The sequence below is a fragment of the Garra rufa genome, chromosome 5, assembly GCF_049309525.1.
Source record: "Garra rufa chromosome 5, GarRuf1.0, whole genome shotgun sequence".
NCBI lineage: Eukaryota > Metazoa > Chordata > Actinopteri > Cypriniformes > Cyprinidae > Garra > Garra rufa.
Genome location: NC_133365.1, coordinates 28,592,831 through 28,606,959, shown reverse-complemented (window position 1 = coordinate 28,606,959; position 14,129 = coordinate 28,592,831). Strand labels below are relative to the sequence as shown.

Genomic DNA, 14,129 nt, shown 5'->3' with positions numbered 1-14,129 from the left:
GGTACACCTGTGTTTTGACTTTTGTTAAGTCTGTACTTGTTTGTACTTTCTGCGGCACGTACAAAGTGTAACTGTTATGCTCGCAGTCAAGGGTCTTCATGTTTGACCCATAACACCTTGCTCTTAATGAGCAGTATCAAGGTCCAAAAGTCCCTGTGAGTCATTGGCCAATCAACAAACACTTTCACAGAGACAGGAAATGACACACTTTCTTTGTGCAGCAGATCCTACCTGATAAACTCAGCTCAAGGAGAGAAAATCGGAACCGGGTCAATGTACGACCTGTTCCAAAGAAAACAACGCATCAAGTGATTAAACACATGGCTGTATCAATGACAAGTAACTCTACTCAATCTCTCAATTTCTCTCACAGTGTTGGAGATCCTGCAGTTAGTTAATCAGAGAGACCTGCTGCTTGCCGACACCCACATCCTGGAGCTCGAGAGGGAGTGTGAGCTTGACCCCTCCCTCTTGACACAAACCACACCCATTTCAACCACACCCAGTAACATAACCCCTACTACACTCATGTCGTCTCCCTGGCTCCCCCTGTTGGCTGGTTCAGGCAGTGAGGATGCCGGCCCGAGCATGTGGGACGCTGGGCTGCGCAAAGTCAAAGACGTTGAGTTGCTTTACGAAGCTCTTCAGAGAGAGATGTGGGATGTGGTGAGGGAGTCCCTACGTCAACCCTGCAGTGGGCCTCAGCTTGGCCTAGTGGTGCTGGTCATTCAACAGGAGGAGCAGGCTGACAAGGTCTGGGCCATGCGGCAGGAGGCCCAGTCCAACGTCCAAGCTGGTGACCAATCTGAAGACCATTCCCGGCCTTCTAAGCGTCCCAGGAGACTGCGTCAAAAATGGGTGGAGGCTGTGGGAGAGGCAGCTGACTGGTGTCTTCCACAACCAGGGGGCATCGCTGCAGGGCAGATGGGCATGTATTTGGAGCGTCTGAGGGGCAGAGTGGTGGAAGATATGGACGCGGCACGGAGGAATGTGGTGGCGGTTTATCCCGAGGAGTTTGGTGTGTTTCAGGTGTACATGCAGAGTTATCACAGGGCTGTTGCCAAACGACTGAAGACCGTCACTTGTGGACCCATTCAGATCACAGACACATACTCATTGCTGGACTGGATCTACAATATTTACAACAGGTATTTGCACAGATACACCGAGGTGTGTTTTCTATTTTTACACACACCTTTCCTGCAATCACATTCCACTTGGTTTAATGACACAGTGGAAGAATGAGCTCAGGTCTATTAATAACAGATGCATTGTTTATTAAAATCAACAACAACGGTACTGAATACCTGGGAGAATTACTGTACACATGCACAACACCGGTCTTGTGTACTAAAAGTAGCCACGCCACTAATTTGACTGTATTTTTCAGTAGCATTACTGTAGTTCAGCACTTTATTGAAATGAAAATATAATGCATGTTTAGAAAACAGGAAAAAAATAGATCATAGCTCATATTGTGAACAATGTATGAAAGACCAATTTTTTAGTCCACTTAAACTGCCTTTACTTTTGAGTGCAACACCCACATCCTAAAATCCAGCCAACAGCCAAAAACCAGACATCCTTGCCCTCCTTTTTTCTTATTTTTGATATTCTGTCAGACTCGGATGTATGTCACAATATGGAAAAAAAAGATTTGTCATTTCTTCCATTTCTGCTCTGACCGTAACCAACTACATTTCCTAAAACTGACCGAAACTATAGCACTATTTTTAGTAATGTCTCACCTGAGGGAATAATCAAACAGACTCACCTACATACATGGCCATCTCTCTCTCTCTTTCTCTCATTTTAGAGACGAAAAAAGTGAAGGTTAGAGCGAAATAAAAATTAAAAAGTACTTTAATTTAATAGTGGAAATAAGCCCCTTAGCACCCACAAATGACTTAGACTAGTCAATCAGTTCGTCATATATGCCCCTCGGCACTGAAAAGTGTGATTTATTCTAGTGAATTTGTTTGTACTAATCATTCATGTAAATAAATCCCTGTACTATATTTTCAACTTAAAATACTGGAAGTTATGTAAATTAGGAAGTTATTGTGATGTTTAGCTGTTGTATCTTCTTAAAAACTCTCTTAAAAATAAAAGGTTTTTTTTTTTTTGTTCCACAAAGAACTTTTAATATTCCTGAAACCTTACCAGGGTACAAAAGGTTCTTTATAGTGAAACAAAGGTTCTTTAAATTATTAAAATGTTCAACAGACTAAGCAGTTCTCTCTCTTTTTTTTAAGAACTGTTTACTTAAAAGTTCTTAAGGTAACCCAGATTGGTTCTTCTGACATCACTGACCTTTATTTTTAAGAGTGTACAGTCAACCTAATTGAGATACGTAATCAGATTACTTCTTTTCTCAAGTAACTAGTAAAGTAACACATTGCTTTTAAAGCGATGCCAGTAACTCACATTTATTTATTATCTCTTTGGTCCCCACCTTGAGAAATTGACAGTGAGTGCAGAGACAGAGGCATTTCCTTCAGACTAAGACTTTTTAATTTCACTTTTGGTGTGAAAGTGCGCCTACAAAAAAAATATATATATATATTTGTGTTTTTGTTTTTTTATTAAAAAACAAATAAGCAAGTTCAGTCCAGGTGAAAAGTTATGTAAAAGTAACATAATCCATTACTTTCCATAAAAAGTAACTAATTAACACAATTAATTAATTTTTATGGAATTAGGCAATATTGTAATGTATTATTTTTAAAAGTAACTTTACCCAACTGGAGATTGTTCATTCATTCAAACCCGCTATTGTTTTGGTGCCAGCAAACATACAACTCGGATTCAGTGATATTATATTTATAAAGTAAAATCGATGAATAAACAGTATCAATTTGTGCAGTTGTGGCCTAATGATTAGAGAGTCAACCAAAAGATCACAGGTTTTATTCCCAGTACACCTAACCCCCAAATACAGCAAAACGCAGAGCACAAATTCCATGTATGGGTTACCATATCTGCTCATCACATCATGTCATGGGTCTTTTTGCTTAGGCCTGCTTAGCTTTTTTGTTGTTGCTTGTAGAGACAAACTGCTTATGAAAATTAAACAGTACACTGACTGTAGTATGCCTAACTCAAATTATAATTACACTGTACAACACGAATACACAAATGAACTTGGACTTGTTAGACACTTACTGGACACACAAACATGCACTAGTTCTGACTGTTAGTGTCCCATAGGGATGTCCTGGCTACAGTTGGAGCAATGGGGACTATAGTGTGTGAAGCTCTAGAACCTCTGCTGCCTGATGATGTCATGGACCGGCTGGAACAGGACTGCGTAGAAACTGTTTGGGTAACACTTTTAGAAAACATAAAACTGAAATTATGCATAAATCTATCTAAAATCAATCTAAAATCTAAATCTTTTATGCTAAAATAATATCCATTGTGTGTGTGTGTGTGTGTGTGTGTGTGTGTGTGTGTGTGTGTGTGCAGGACAAGATGACTCTGGAGCTCACGCAAGTTTTGGATGATGAAGAGAAGCGATGGGCTCAGACGCTGCACATTGAAGAGTATCAGTCTGGCCTCGCCCGTTCTGTTATTCAGGTAATATTAAATTACTGCTTTTTAAGAATCTGACTGTATGCATGGCTTCCACTTTGTACATTTGTTAATTTATGTTGATGTATGTCAATGATTGTATTTATAAGGTTGTTGTGAATATCTTTTTGTATTCATGTGTGTCCTAATCTGTTTCAGAGGCTAAAGGTAGATTTGGACAGATCGACAGCTGTCAGTCAGCCACTTGGAGCTCGTGTTGCTCGCTGCACCTTAAATGGACTTGCAGATTTCCTGCATAGGTACGATGAGGACAAGAGAGTATGATTATAATAATGCTGATCATGACAAAAGACAGAGAACACATGAACGCATATAACTCATATATTCTAATGATATTCAGACATTTACTTCATAAGTCTCAGAAGAGATTCTGACATAGTCAACACAATAATCATGTGCTCAGCTATGGTTGGGCAATTTAGAAAATTTTGTTGTCCCTGCATTATAGTCAAAGACTGTCTTTTTCGTCTCCCTTTTGAATAGGGAAGTCTAAAATTATGAAATTTGTGTGTGGTATTTAGCTTCCAGAGAAAGGTTGAGATGTTCCATGACACACAGTCAGAGTTTGGGGATCGTGGGGATGGTTATGTCTCCAGGACCATCGCTCTTGTCAACTCTGTTCCACCTTTCAGGTTTTTCATCTTTTTTTATTTATCTTATCTATCAATTCTATCTTCTTCCAACCTGGATGCTTTTTGAAAATTGAAAAAATTCTGTAAAAGTCTTTAGAATTGTATATTTTCTACATTCATGTATTGAAGAATAGAGGTTCTTAAAAAATTCTGGTCTATTGCTATTCTAGAAATCACTAGGCTAATTATGGAAGCCTGTTTCTGCCACTAAACTAAAATATAAAAAAGGTAATTTCGAGTTTTATCTCACAATTCATACTTTTTTTCTCGCAATTGTGAGCTTACAGCTCGCAATTCAGATTTTTTTTTCTCAGAATTGTGAGATATAAACTCGCAATTGTGAGTTATTAAGTCAGAATTGCGAGATATAAACTCACAATTCAGATTTTTCTTAGAATTACGTGATATAAACTCACAATTGTCCTATTTTTACAGACATTTCTTGGTGTATAGTTTTTAAAATTTCAAATATAATTAATTAATTTCATATATATTATGCTATAATATACTCTACTATACACACAAATCACATTTTGTCATCTGAAATGTTCAGGCTTGTAGACAATACTAAGTCATTTTATAATAATTTGTATTTTGTAACAAAATTAGAGAATGAGATTCTGCTCATAGTCAGGAGAATCATGGCTCAATTGATCAGTAACCCAGATACACAAACAATGTTTATGAAAGATGTCCAAGAATAATACAAATAATATAAAAAGAATAATGCAATGAAATAGCACTAAAATAAAAAATAAGATGACTTATGTTGATGAACTCTGTAGGAATTTTGTGGAGCGCTGTCGTCTGTGTGACCCCCTTGGCAGTGAGGACGTCTCCCAGCGAGCTCAATCATCTCTGGAGCGAATTGTTAACCAGTCGGTGCAAGTTCTCTCGGACATACTGTTTGAAAACATCAGGGTGAGACACTTGCACACATTCACTTCTGGCCTAGATGTTTCTTAAAGCATTCACTGATGATTTTCTGGCATGTTTCCAGCCATTCTTCGATAAGCTGGTCAAGAGGAAGTGGCTGGAAAACACTGAGGCCTATGAGAGCATTGAGATGACTATTAAACAGCACTTTAAAAAGTTTCGCAGAATGGACTGCCCTCCATATCAGGTACGATTAGAGCACACACGCATTCACACAGACTCATGGTTTGGTTGGTTAGTTGACTGATTGATCATCTGATTGACTATCAGGCATTGGTGAATGAGGTGCACAGGCGGGTCCTGGTTGAATATGTTCGTGCCATCATGAGGGGGCGGGTCATCTGTACATCACTCAAAATGAGGAAGAGAGTGGCATTCCGTCTTCAGGAGGAGGCTAAACAGCTGAAGGCTCTTTTTAAAGATCTGGTCAGTGGCACTAAATTTAATAAAGATTATGCCTTAAATTATCTATTATAATTGATTTCAAAATATAATATTCCCTTTGCGAATGAGCAAGATACATATTTTCATGCATAATGACCCATTTATAGTATGAAAAGTAAAAATATAAATATGTAATTGTTATGTGGTAAATATGTACTTTCTGTTAAGTTGACACTATCTTTTATCATCCCAACATTTACTGTACTGTACTGTTAGGTATACAAGCACTAAGTGTCTATTTACACTAAGTGCAAATAGCCCGCCTTGGTGGGCAGAGGCTGTTTATACCATCTTTGCCCACCAACATGTAGTTGGGCTGGACAACATTACAAAAGATATCTGTTAAACAACAGCTCCAGTGGTGTAAGTGGTAAAGCAGTGGCTTTTTTTTATGTGATTGACCCAAGTTCGAATCCACCTTTTTCCGAACTCATTCTACCTTTTCACATCACATAACAGATCAGAAAGGCATTTATTTTCAATAGAAAAAGGAAATCATTGAAAAGTGTGTTTATGGGTTAGGCGTAGGTGTAGGGAGGGCTTTATTGTCCCAATGAGGCAGAATCAACTTAATCATTTTAATTTAAAATTATCATTTGCACTCAATATGTTATTATTGCATACTGTTTTAAAATGTACTACAATACTGAGGTGCAAATATCTGCCACTTGCAAGTAGTATAAATAGCATCTAACTAATATTATTGCAAAGAAAATAGGGCTATTTTTACATATACTATATATTTTTACTAGGGCTGTCCCCGAATAGTCGAAGATTCGATGCATCGATATGCGGAGCCTGATTCGACCACCGATCTCACAGTCGAATCTTCGCGGGTGAAACGAGCATCACACCATTTTGGCAATATAGGGGTGCTCAATGTCTAACTGCACACAGAACTGCTAGATTTTGTACGGACATATTAAGTTATATACAGCCTTAGATTATGATAATGCAGTAAAAACAAAAGTGAAAAGAAAGAAGCGTTCAATAAATATTTTTAACGTGTTTGTGAACAAATCCAACCACCCCTGTGACAGATTTAATTTTCACTTGCCCTGATCCATGATGAGATGAGGACGGCAGGGATTAGGCGGCGATCACACCGAACGCGTTTTTGCCGTTGGAGGCGCCTCTTTTGAATGGTTTTCTGTTGGCAGTGAGCGTTCTGCGCTCCGTTAATGCGTCCCCGGCGCCTCGCGTTTTTGCAGGAGCGCTCTGAGCGCCTGAAGTTGAAAAAAAATATCAACTCTGAGCGGAAAAACGCCCAACGTTATTCGCGTTCTTTCCCATTGTCCAATCTTTCGGGTCTTCGAAAGTTTACCGTCGCTTAAAAAGTCCGGAGACTGCAAGAAATAGAGGAGAAACCTTTGGTGTCTATCATGGGAAACCAGGGGCTGTATTATTTAGGGTTTCTACTAATATGACAGTTTAATTAAATGCAAAAAACTAGATTTTAGAGCGTTCGCGCTATAATCCTTTGATTTGACTGACAGGACAGCTGTTTTGGTCGTTGCTTAGCAAAAAAGGCAGTGCTGTGCGCCTTGCGTTTTTAGAACTAAAAGACGCGTTCTGTCTTTTTATTTAAACCTAAATAAGTTTGTCTGTCAGTTGGCAGGCAGTTTTGGTCGCTTTATTAAAAGTTGTTGCTGTGTGCAGTGTGTAAAATAAAATAAAAATTGTTTTACCCTCCTGCTGACTATAGTGTCGTGTCCCTCCTATCCCATTCACACACACACATAAGCCTAGATGATTCGACTATCGGTCGACTATAGAAAGATTCGAAAATTCTGATTCGACTATGAAAATTCTTAGTCGGGGACAGCCCTAATTTTTTTACAATATATTGCTATTTGCACTTGGTGTAAAAAGCATCTACCCTACCACTAAGAAAATTGTTTGCTGTTTTCTCTTAGTGTAAATAAAATCCATTGCTATTTACTTAAAAGGGTCATCGGATGCCTATTTTCCATTTTTGATGATTCTTTAGGGTCTTAATGAAAGGTCTGTAACATACTTTGGTTAAAAGTTCCCAATGGTAGTGTAAAACAACACTCTTTTTTAGCTTGTCAAAAACTCTGTTCACAGCGACTCGTTTCGGTGCATGCCCCTTTAAAAGCTAATGAGTGGGATAATTCAGTGGGATGACGAGCAGTTCTCTGAGACTTTAGCCGCATTCGTCGCAGAACTTATTAACTAGCACATTATTAGGAAGGCGATTGCAAAGATTCATAAAAAAAAAAAAAACTTATACTCACTTCTTCTGTAGGTGAAGTTGCAGCATGGATGATTTGCATGAACATAGACACATTTAGGTAGATCAGGGCACATTCCCTTCAAAAACAAAAGTAATCCTCTGCATCTTCTACGGCTCAGATGACTGTGAATAGAAAATAAATGTGATTTTCGGCAAGCCATTACAAGTCTGATTGAAACCATTTTATTTTACCAACACCAAAATCGGTTAATGAAATCTGTTAATGTAAATGATTGTTTTTCTTATCTCAGGAGTCAACTTCCTCCTGGTTGGACAGTGTGATTGTTCACCTGGCTGACATCATAGTTTTGGAGGACACTCCCTCTATTCAGATGGAAGTTGGGGTTTTGGTGAAGGAATTTCCAGATATACGGTAAGATCACCTGGATGAATGAATCGACGAACCATTCACCGTCCATTTGCAGAGGCCTGTCATGAAATTACAAGGGTTTAAGAACCAGCAGGGATACCCAGAAATGGCAAGTGTATGGCTTGGCGTTCTAGCATACCCTCTGATCAGCTCCAGTCCGGTTTTTCCATGCCCTTAAATTCTCTCAAAACAATCATGGAGTAAAAGAACACAAAGATTCTCTGACACACGTCTGGTTCCAGACAAATCCACTAACTGCTTCACTTCCACTGCACACCACATGCTCTGGAATATAGTACATTTGTTAATATACTCTGTTTCTGCAAATACGCAAGATGCAAAGCAGTGGAATGTAAAAACACGCAAGGTGTAGAGACATAAGTTGAACAACTACTAGCACTTTTAGGACACTGTGTTCCATGAGATGCTGCAAAAGATGAGAATGCTGATGTGTTGTTAATGCAAAGTGATGATAATCACAGCGTTAAACTACTTGGCACAAGCTGATTTTTGCATATGCAGCCAATGAGCTTGTTGCTTTACATTTAAATGGCTGGTTAGCATCCACTAATGTATTTCGCAGCACACTTTCAGAGTTCCTCTGAAACCCTTAACCTTCCCCAGCTCCACCTGTAAAGATCTGCTACAGGTTTATTATTATATTATATGCTAGCAGCAGCAATTCAGCAGTGTAGCAGATCTTTAGTAAGACTAACAATCTATTGATTACAATCTATTGCCATGCATAAAATCTTCTGAAAGTTAGAAAGTTAGAAAGGTTTTCATAGAAAAAGGAAGGGTGAAATGCAAAAAAAGAAAAATGTGTGAACGGCCCATTAGAAAGCAACTTGGCCAATAAAATTTAAGGACTGGAACCAAGTGTTGTTTAAAAACTGCTATAAAACCGAAGCCAAATGTGGAACAGGATGTAGATTTTATATAGCATAAAACCGGAAGGATCATGTTTTATTAGCTCTTAGAGTGCGCCGTATCTTAATATGTAACTTTGTCCATTTACGTAACTATTACATTAATACAATTTAGCTGAACACTTTTAGACCTGCGGAAGGGTAGATCCTGAACTCTGTCGTCTTAAAGTGCTTTCATTCATGAAAAATCTGACATGTTCCCCTCTCATTTCCTTGAGGACTATTTTTCACAACACCTCTCTGTTTCCTGAGGTCATTCTAAGAATGTCTGACTGAAAATAGTTACCGTGGTGCTCCGTCACAGTGCCAACTTTCCTTTCTGTGGGCGGGAGGGAACGGCAGACAGTAAACAGGGGAATGGATGAGATGTGACCCCACTTTAGTTCAGTGTTTTTGTTTGAATGAAGAGGAGTGTGTGTGTGCACTCAGTCACTGGCTGGCAGTGCTCCTGCTTGCTGACGCACGACCCTCCTCAGCAGACAGGAAGTGGCTGTGGAGTACTTCCTGTTCCTGCCAGGTCACAGGAGACTGACTGGTGCCACACTCCAATCAAATACACACACACACACCAACTAAAGATCAAAAGCCAAAAAGTGGAGGCTACTTAACTTCTCTTTGTGCTTAGCAGTGGTGCTTCCTGTTTTTGACTGTCTGTCTATGTGAAAGTCTGTCACAGACTCACACTGTCACATTGTTATCTATAGGCAGGACATGCCATCTTCTCAGTATAGAGCGCTGACTCTTGAGTTTGCTTTCTGAGCCATGAGCACTGTCAAGAGATCATCACAAAGAAACACATTTGGCTTCAATTTCTCACATGACTTTTCTCTGAATTGATGCTAGACTGCTCTTTTTAGTAATATTACAAGTTATGATCGTAAAGTTTCTCTTTGTCCTTTTATCTAAATAATGGTCTGAAAAGAAACTGATGAAACTTTGATTTGACTGATGCTTTAACAAAAGTTCACTAAACATCCTCAGAATAAACTGATGAATGGAACTGACAAGACAACATAATTGAGTCAAACTGAACTGAAAAACTGTTGTATTTGTTATTTTTAAATACAACTGGAATTATAAATGTTGCTTTGACAACTAAATTTGTTTGTTGTATTACAGTTCTAAAAAGTACTAAATTATAAAATTACTAAAACTGAAATAAAATGAATGATGAAATGAAAATATTATCTTAAAAAGCTAATTAAAAACATTAATATACTATAATATATAAATAGTTTTATAAATAATTATTATAAATAATAATACACTGGCTGAGATTCCTAAGTTCACTTTATTTTTTTAGTTGTATATTTATTTTTAAGTATTAAGTATAGCATTTTAATACCAGACATTTATAGCTGTAACATAAATAATAATTAAATGGTTTTTCTATTCTTAGTTTTAATACATTTCTTGTGAGCTCAAAATGTTACATTTAAATTACATTATAAAATAGAGAACACTTGTGTTAGAGGGTCATTTCATTTTTTTAAATGAATAAAAAGAAAAGTTGAAAGGATAGAAAAAGAATAGAGAACGCTAGTGTCAGAGTAATTTCATTTTTAAAATATAAATAAAAAGAAAACAAGTCGAATGAATAGAAAAAGAATAGAGAACACAAGTGTTAGAGGGTCATTCAATTGAAAAAAAATATATATATATATATATATAAAAAAGAAAAATAGGTCAAAAGAATAGAGAACACTAGAGTTAGAGGGTCATTTAATTTTTTTTAAATAAATAAAAAGAAAAGTTGAAAGGATAGAAAAAGAATAGAGAATGCTACTGTCAGAGTAATTTCATTTCTAAAATATAAATAAAAAGAAAACAAGTCAAATGAATAGAAAAAGAATAAAGAATGTTAGTGTTAGAGGGTCATTTCATTTTTAAAATTAATTATAAAAAACAAGTCAAAAGAATAATAAAAGAATAGAGAACACAAGTGTAAGAGGGTCATTTCAATTGAAAAAAAATATATATAAAACAAGAAAAATAGGTCAAAATAATAGAAAAAGAATAGAGAACGCTACTGTTAGAGGGTCAGTTCATTTTTTTCAATAAATGAATAGAGAAAACAAGTCAAAAGAACAGAAAAAGAACAGAGAACACTAGTGTTAGAGGGTTATTTCATTTTTTTCAATAAATAAAAAGAAAACAAGTCAAAAGAATAAAAAAGAGAACACTAGTGTTAGAGGGTCATTTCATTTTTTAAAATAAATAAAAAGAAAAGTTGAAAGAATAGATAAAGAATAGAGAATGCTAGTGTTAGAGTAATTTCATTTTTTAAAATATATATAAAAAAAATCGAAAGAATAGATAAAGATTAGAGAACGCTAGTGTTAGAGGGTCATTTCAATTTAAAAAAAAAATATATAAAAAAAGAAAAATAAGTCAAAAGAAAAGAGAACACTAGTGTTAGAGGGTCATTAAATTTTTTAAATAAATAAAAAGAAAAGTTGAAAGAATAGAGAATGCTAGTGTTAGAGTCATTTAATTTTTTTATAAATAAAAAAAGAAAAGAAGTCGAAAGAATAGATAAAGAATAGAGAACGCTAGTGTTAGAGGGTCATTTCAATTTATAAAAAAAAAGAAAAAAAAAGAAAAATAAGTCAAAAGAAAAGAGAACACTAGTGTTAGAGGGTCATTAAATTTTTTTCATAAATAAAAAGAAAACGTCAAAAGTCAAGTCAAAAGAATAGAGAATGCTCGTGTTAAAGTGTCATTTTGATGTTTAAAAATATATAAAAAGAAAATAAGTCAAAAGAATAGAGGGCCATTTGAATTTTTTAAATAAATGAATAAAGAAAACAAGTCACTAGTGTTAGAGGGTTATTTAATTTTTTTCAATAAATAAAAAGAAAACAAGTCGAAAGAATAATAAAAGAATAGAGAACACAAGTGTTAGAGGGTCATTTCAATTTTTTAAAAAATATATAAAAAAAGAAAAATAAGTCAAAAGAAAAGAGAACACTAGTGTTAGAGGGTTATTTCATTGTTTTCAATAAATAAAAAGAAAACATGTCAAAAAAATAAAAAAGAGAACACTAGTGTTAGAAATTTTTTTTTTTTAATAAAAAAAGTTGAAATAATAGAAAAAGAATAGAGAATGCTAGTGTTAGAAGTTTTATATACTTTTTCAAAAAGGCAAGGACAGTATGCTTTTCTAAATATGAAATGTGAACCATGCCCTCTTTCTTCTCACAGGAGGAGACACATCTCTGCTGTGTTGAATGTCCGTGGGATGGTGCATCAGACTGATCGTCAGGAGATTCTAGCTGTCGTCCGGGACTTAGAGAACAGCGACAGCTCCATCAATCTACCCCGAGAGCGTGCCCTCTTTTCTGAAATCGCAGTGGCCAAAGACATGTCCTGTCTGGGGCTGGTTCTGATCCGTTGCGGTCTGACTGTGTCATCGTGGGTCGCCAGTGCCCGGCCTCGCCGTAACCGCAGCAGAAAGAGTCGGAATGAGAAACATGCCGACGACAGAGCACAATCAAACCGTGCAAAGCGCTTTACTGAACCTTAAAAATAATGAAATACAGCATAACTACAACGTATAGTATCCTGATATTTAAAAAAGACACATTAAACAATAAATACACAGCATCACAATAAGCATTACATAGTCAAATCAGTATAATATTAAGCAAAAGATAGTATAAAAACTGCTCAGTGTATTTTCACTCAGTTGATTCATGCTACATAAATGTGGTTGGAACCCATTCAAAAAGAAGGATAAGATGAGGTTATGACAGCAAAAGTAAAATCACAACAATACTTGTCCTTCAGAGCACAGCTGGAGCGGAATAAGTCAGTAGACACTTCAAAGAACGGGAAATGATCTGTAATTCTCTCTCGCTTTAAACAGGCTGTTAGTGGACTGCTGTATACTGACTAGCTGGAACTCTGTCGTGTGAACAGCCACATGATTCGAGAGGAGCGGCAGGAAACTCATCGCTATAGAGTGGGGACATGCTGAAATTTTTATTAGTGCAGGCTGTGTTCAGAACACTGCTTTAGCTTGAAATTAAAGCACACACAGAGCAGATGCATGTACATGATGTGTCAAACACCAGGTACAGTTCTACAGTGCATAAACAGCTACATTTCAGATTTTGAGATTGTGACATTTAAAGAATGTGAATGTTAATTCCTCTGATTTTGTTCTTTTTTGTATTTCTTTTCATGTCTAATCACTACTGAGATCTGAAATCTGACATGAATTAAAAGTGTGTGTGATATTGTTTCAGGTAAATAAGAAATAAAGCCCCATTGACTGGGAAATGAATTGCATTGTAATTAAATTGCTGTTTTTTCTCTTTTGTCTTTTATACACTATTGTTTAAACGTTTAGGGTCTGTAAAACTTTTAAAGTGTTTTTGAAGTCTATAAAAAAGACCTATTATGCCCCTTTTGTAATGTAATATAAGTCTCTGGTGTCCCTAGAATGTGTCTGTGAAGTTTCAGCTCAAAATACCCCACAGATCGGTAATTTTTATCATTTTGAAAATGCCTATTAAGAGTGGAAGCAAAAACACGCTGTTTTCATGCAATGTCTCTTTAAATGCAAATGAGCTGCTGCTCCCCGCCCCTTTTCCAAAATAAGGCTGTGCTTTTAAAGCTCTTACTTCAGAGACTCTGCCAAAAAACATCTGTTTTTGATTATTATGTCTATCACACTGAAATCAAGCGTTTTAAAGCCATATCAGTTTAAACTTCTGATAGACATCTTACTGAGCGCAAACATCCAAAGCATGCGCAGAGAAAGCGGCTGTCACACAGCATGTGAGTATTAAACTAAGTTCTCTTTCATGTCTTATTGCACTTAACTGTCAAATACACACAAGTTTATGTTAATAACACGCATGAGTTACAAAAAAGGTTATGTCTGTGAAAGTCAGTGATGGAAATAACGGCATTATAAATAAATGGCGTTACTTACGGCATTACTTTTTCAGTGACAAGTA

General features: G+C 36.4%; 1 protein-coding gene across 1 annotated transcript in view; it reads left to right on the top strand.

Moving 5' to 3' along the window:
* The window catches only part of exoc3l2a (exocyst complex component 3-like 2a), a 14,713-nt gene extending 1,258 nt beyond the window's left edge, over positions 1-13,455 (top strand). Inside the window, exons 2-11 of the mRNA XM_073840041.1 lie at positions 341-1,148; positions 3,211-3,325; positions 3,469-3,579; positions 3,733-3,833; positions 4,116-4,226; positions 5,012-5,147; positions 5,227-5,349; positions 5,433-5,588; positions 8,115-8,236; positions 12,367-13,455. Coding sequence (XP_073696142.1) covers positions 341-1,148; positions 3,211-3,325; positions 3,469-3,579; positions 3,733-3,833; positions 4,116-4,226; positions 5,012-5,147; positions 5,227-5,349; positions 5,433-5,588; positions 8,115-8,236; positions 12,367-12,688 — 2,105 coding nt within the window. The 3' untranslated portion in view covers positions 12,689-13,455. The remainder of the gene's footprint in view (positions 1-340; positions 1,149-3,210; positions 3,326-3,468; positions 3,580-3,732; positions 3,834-4,115; positions 4,227-5,011; positions 5,148-5,226; positions 5,350-5,432; positions 5,589-8,114; positions 8,237-12,366) is intronic.
* The last annotated feature ends 674 nt before the right edge of the window (positions 13,456-14,129 follow it).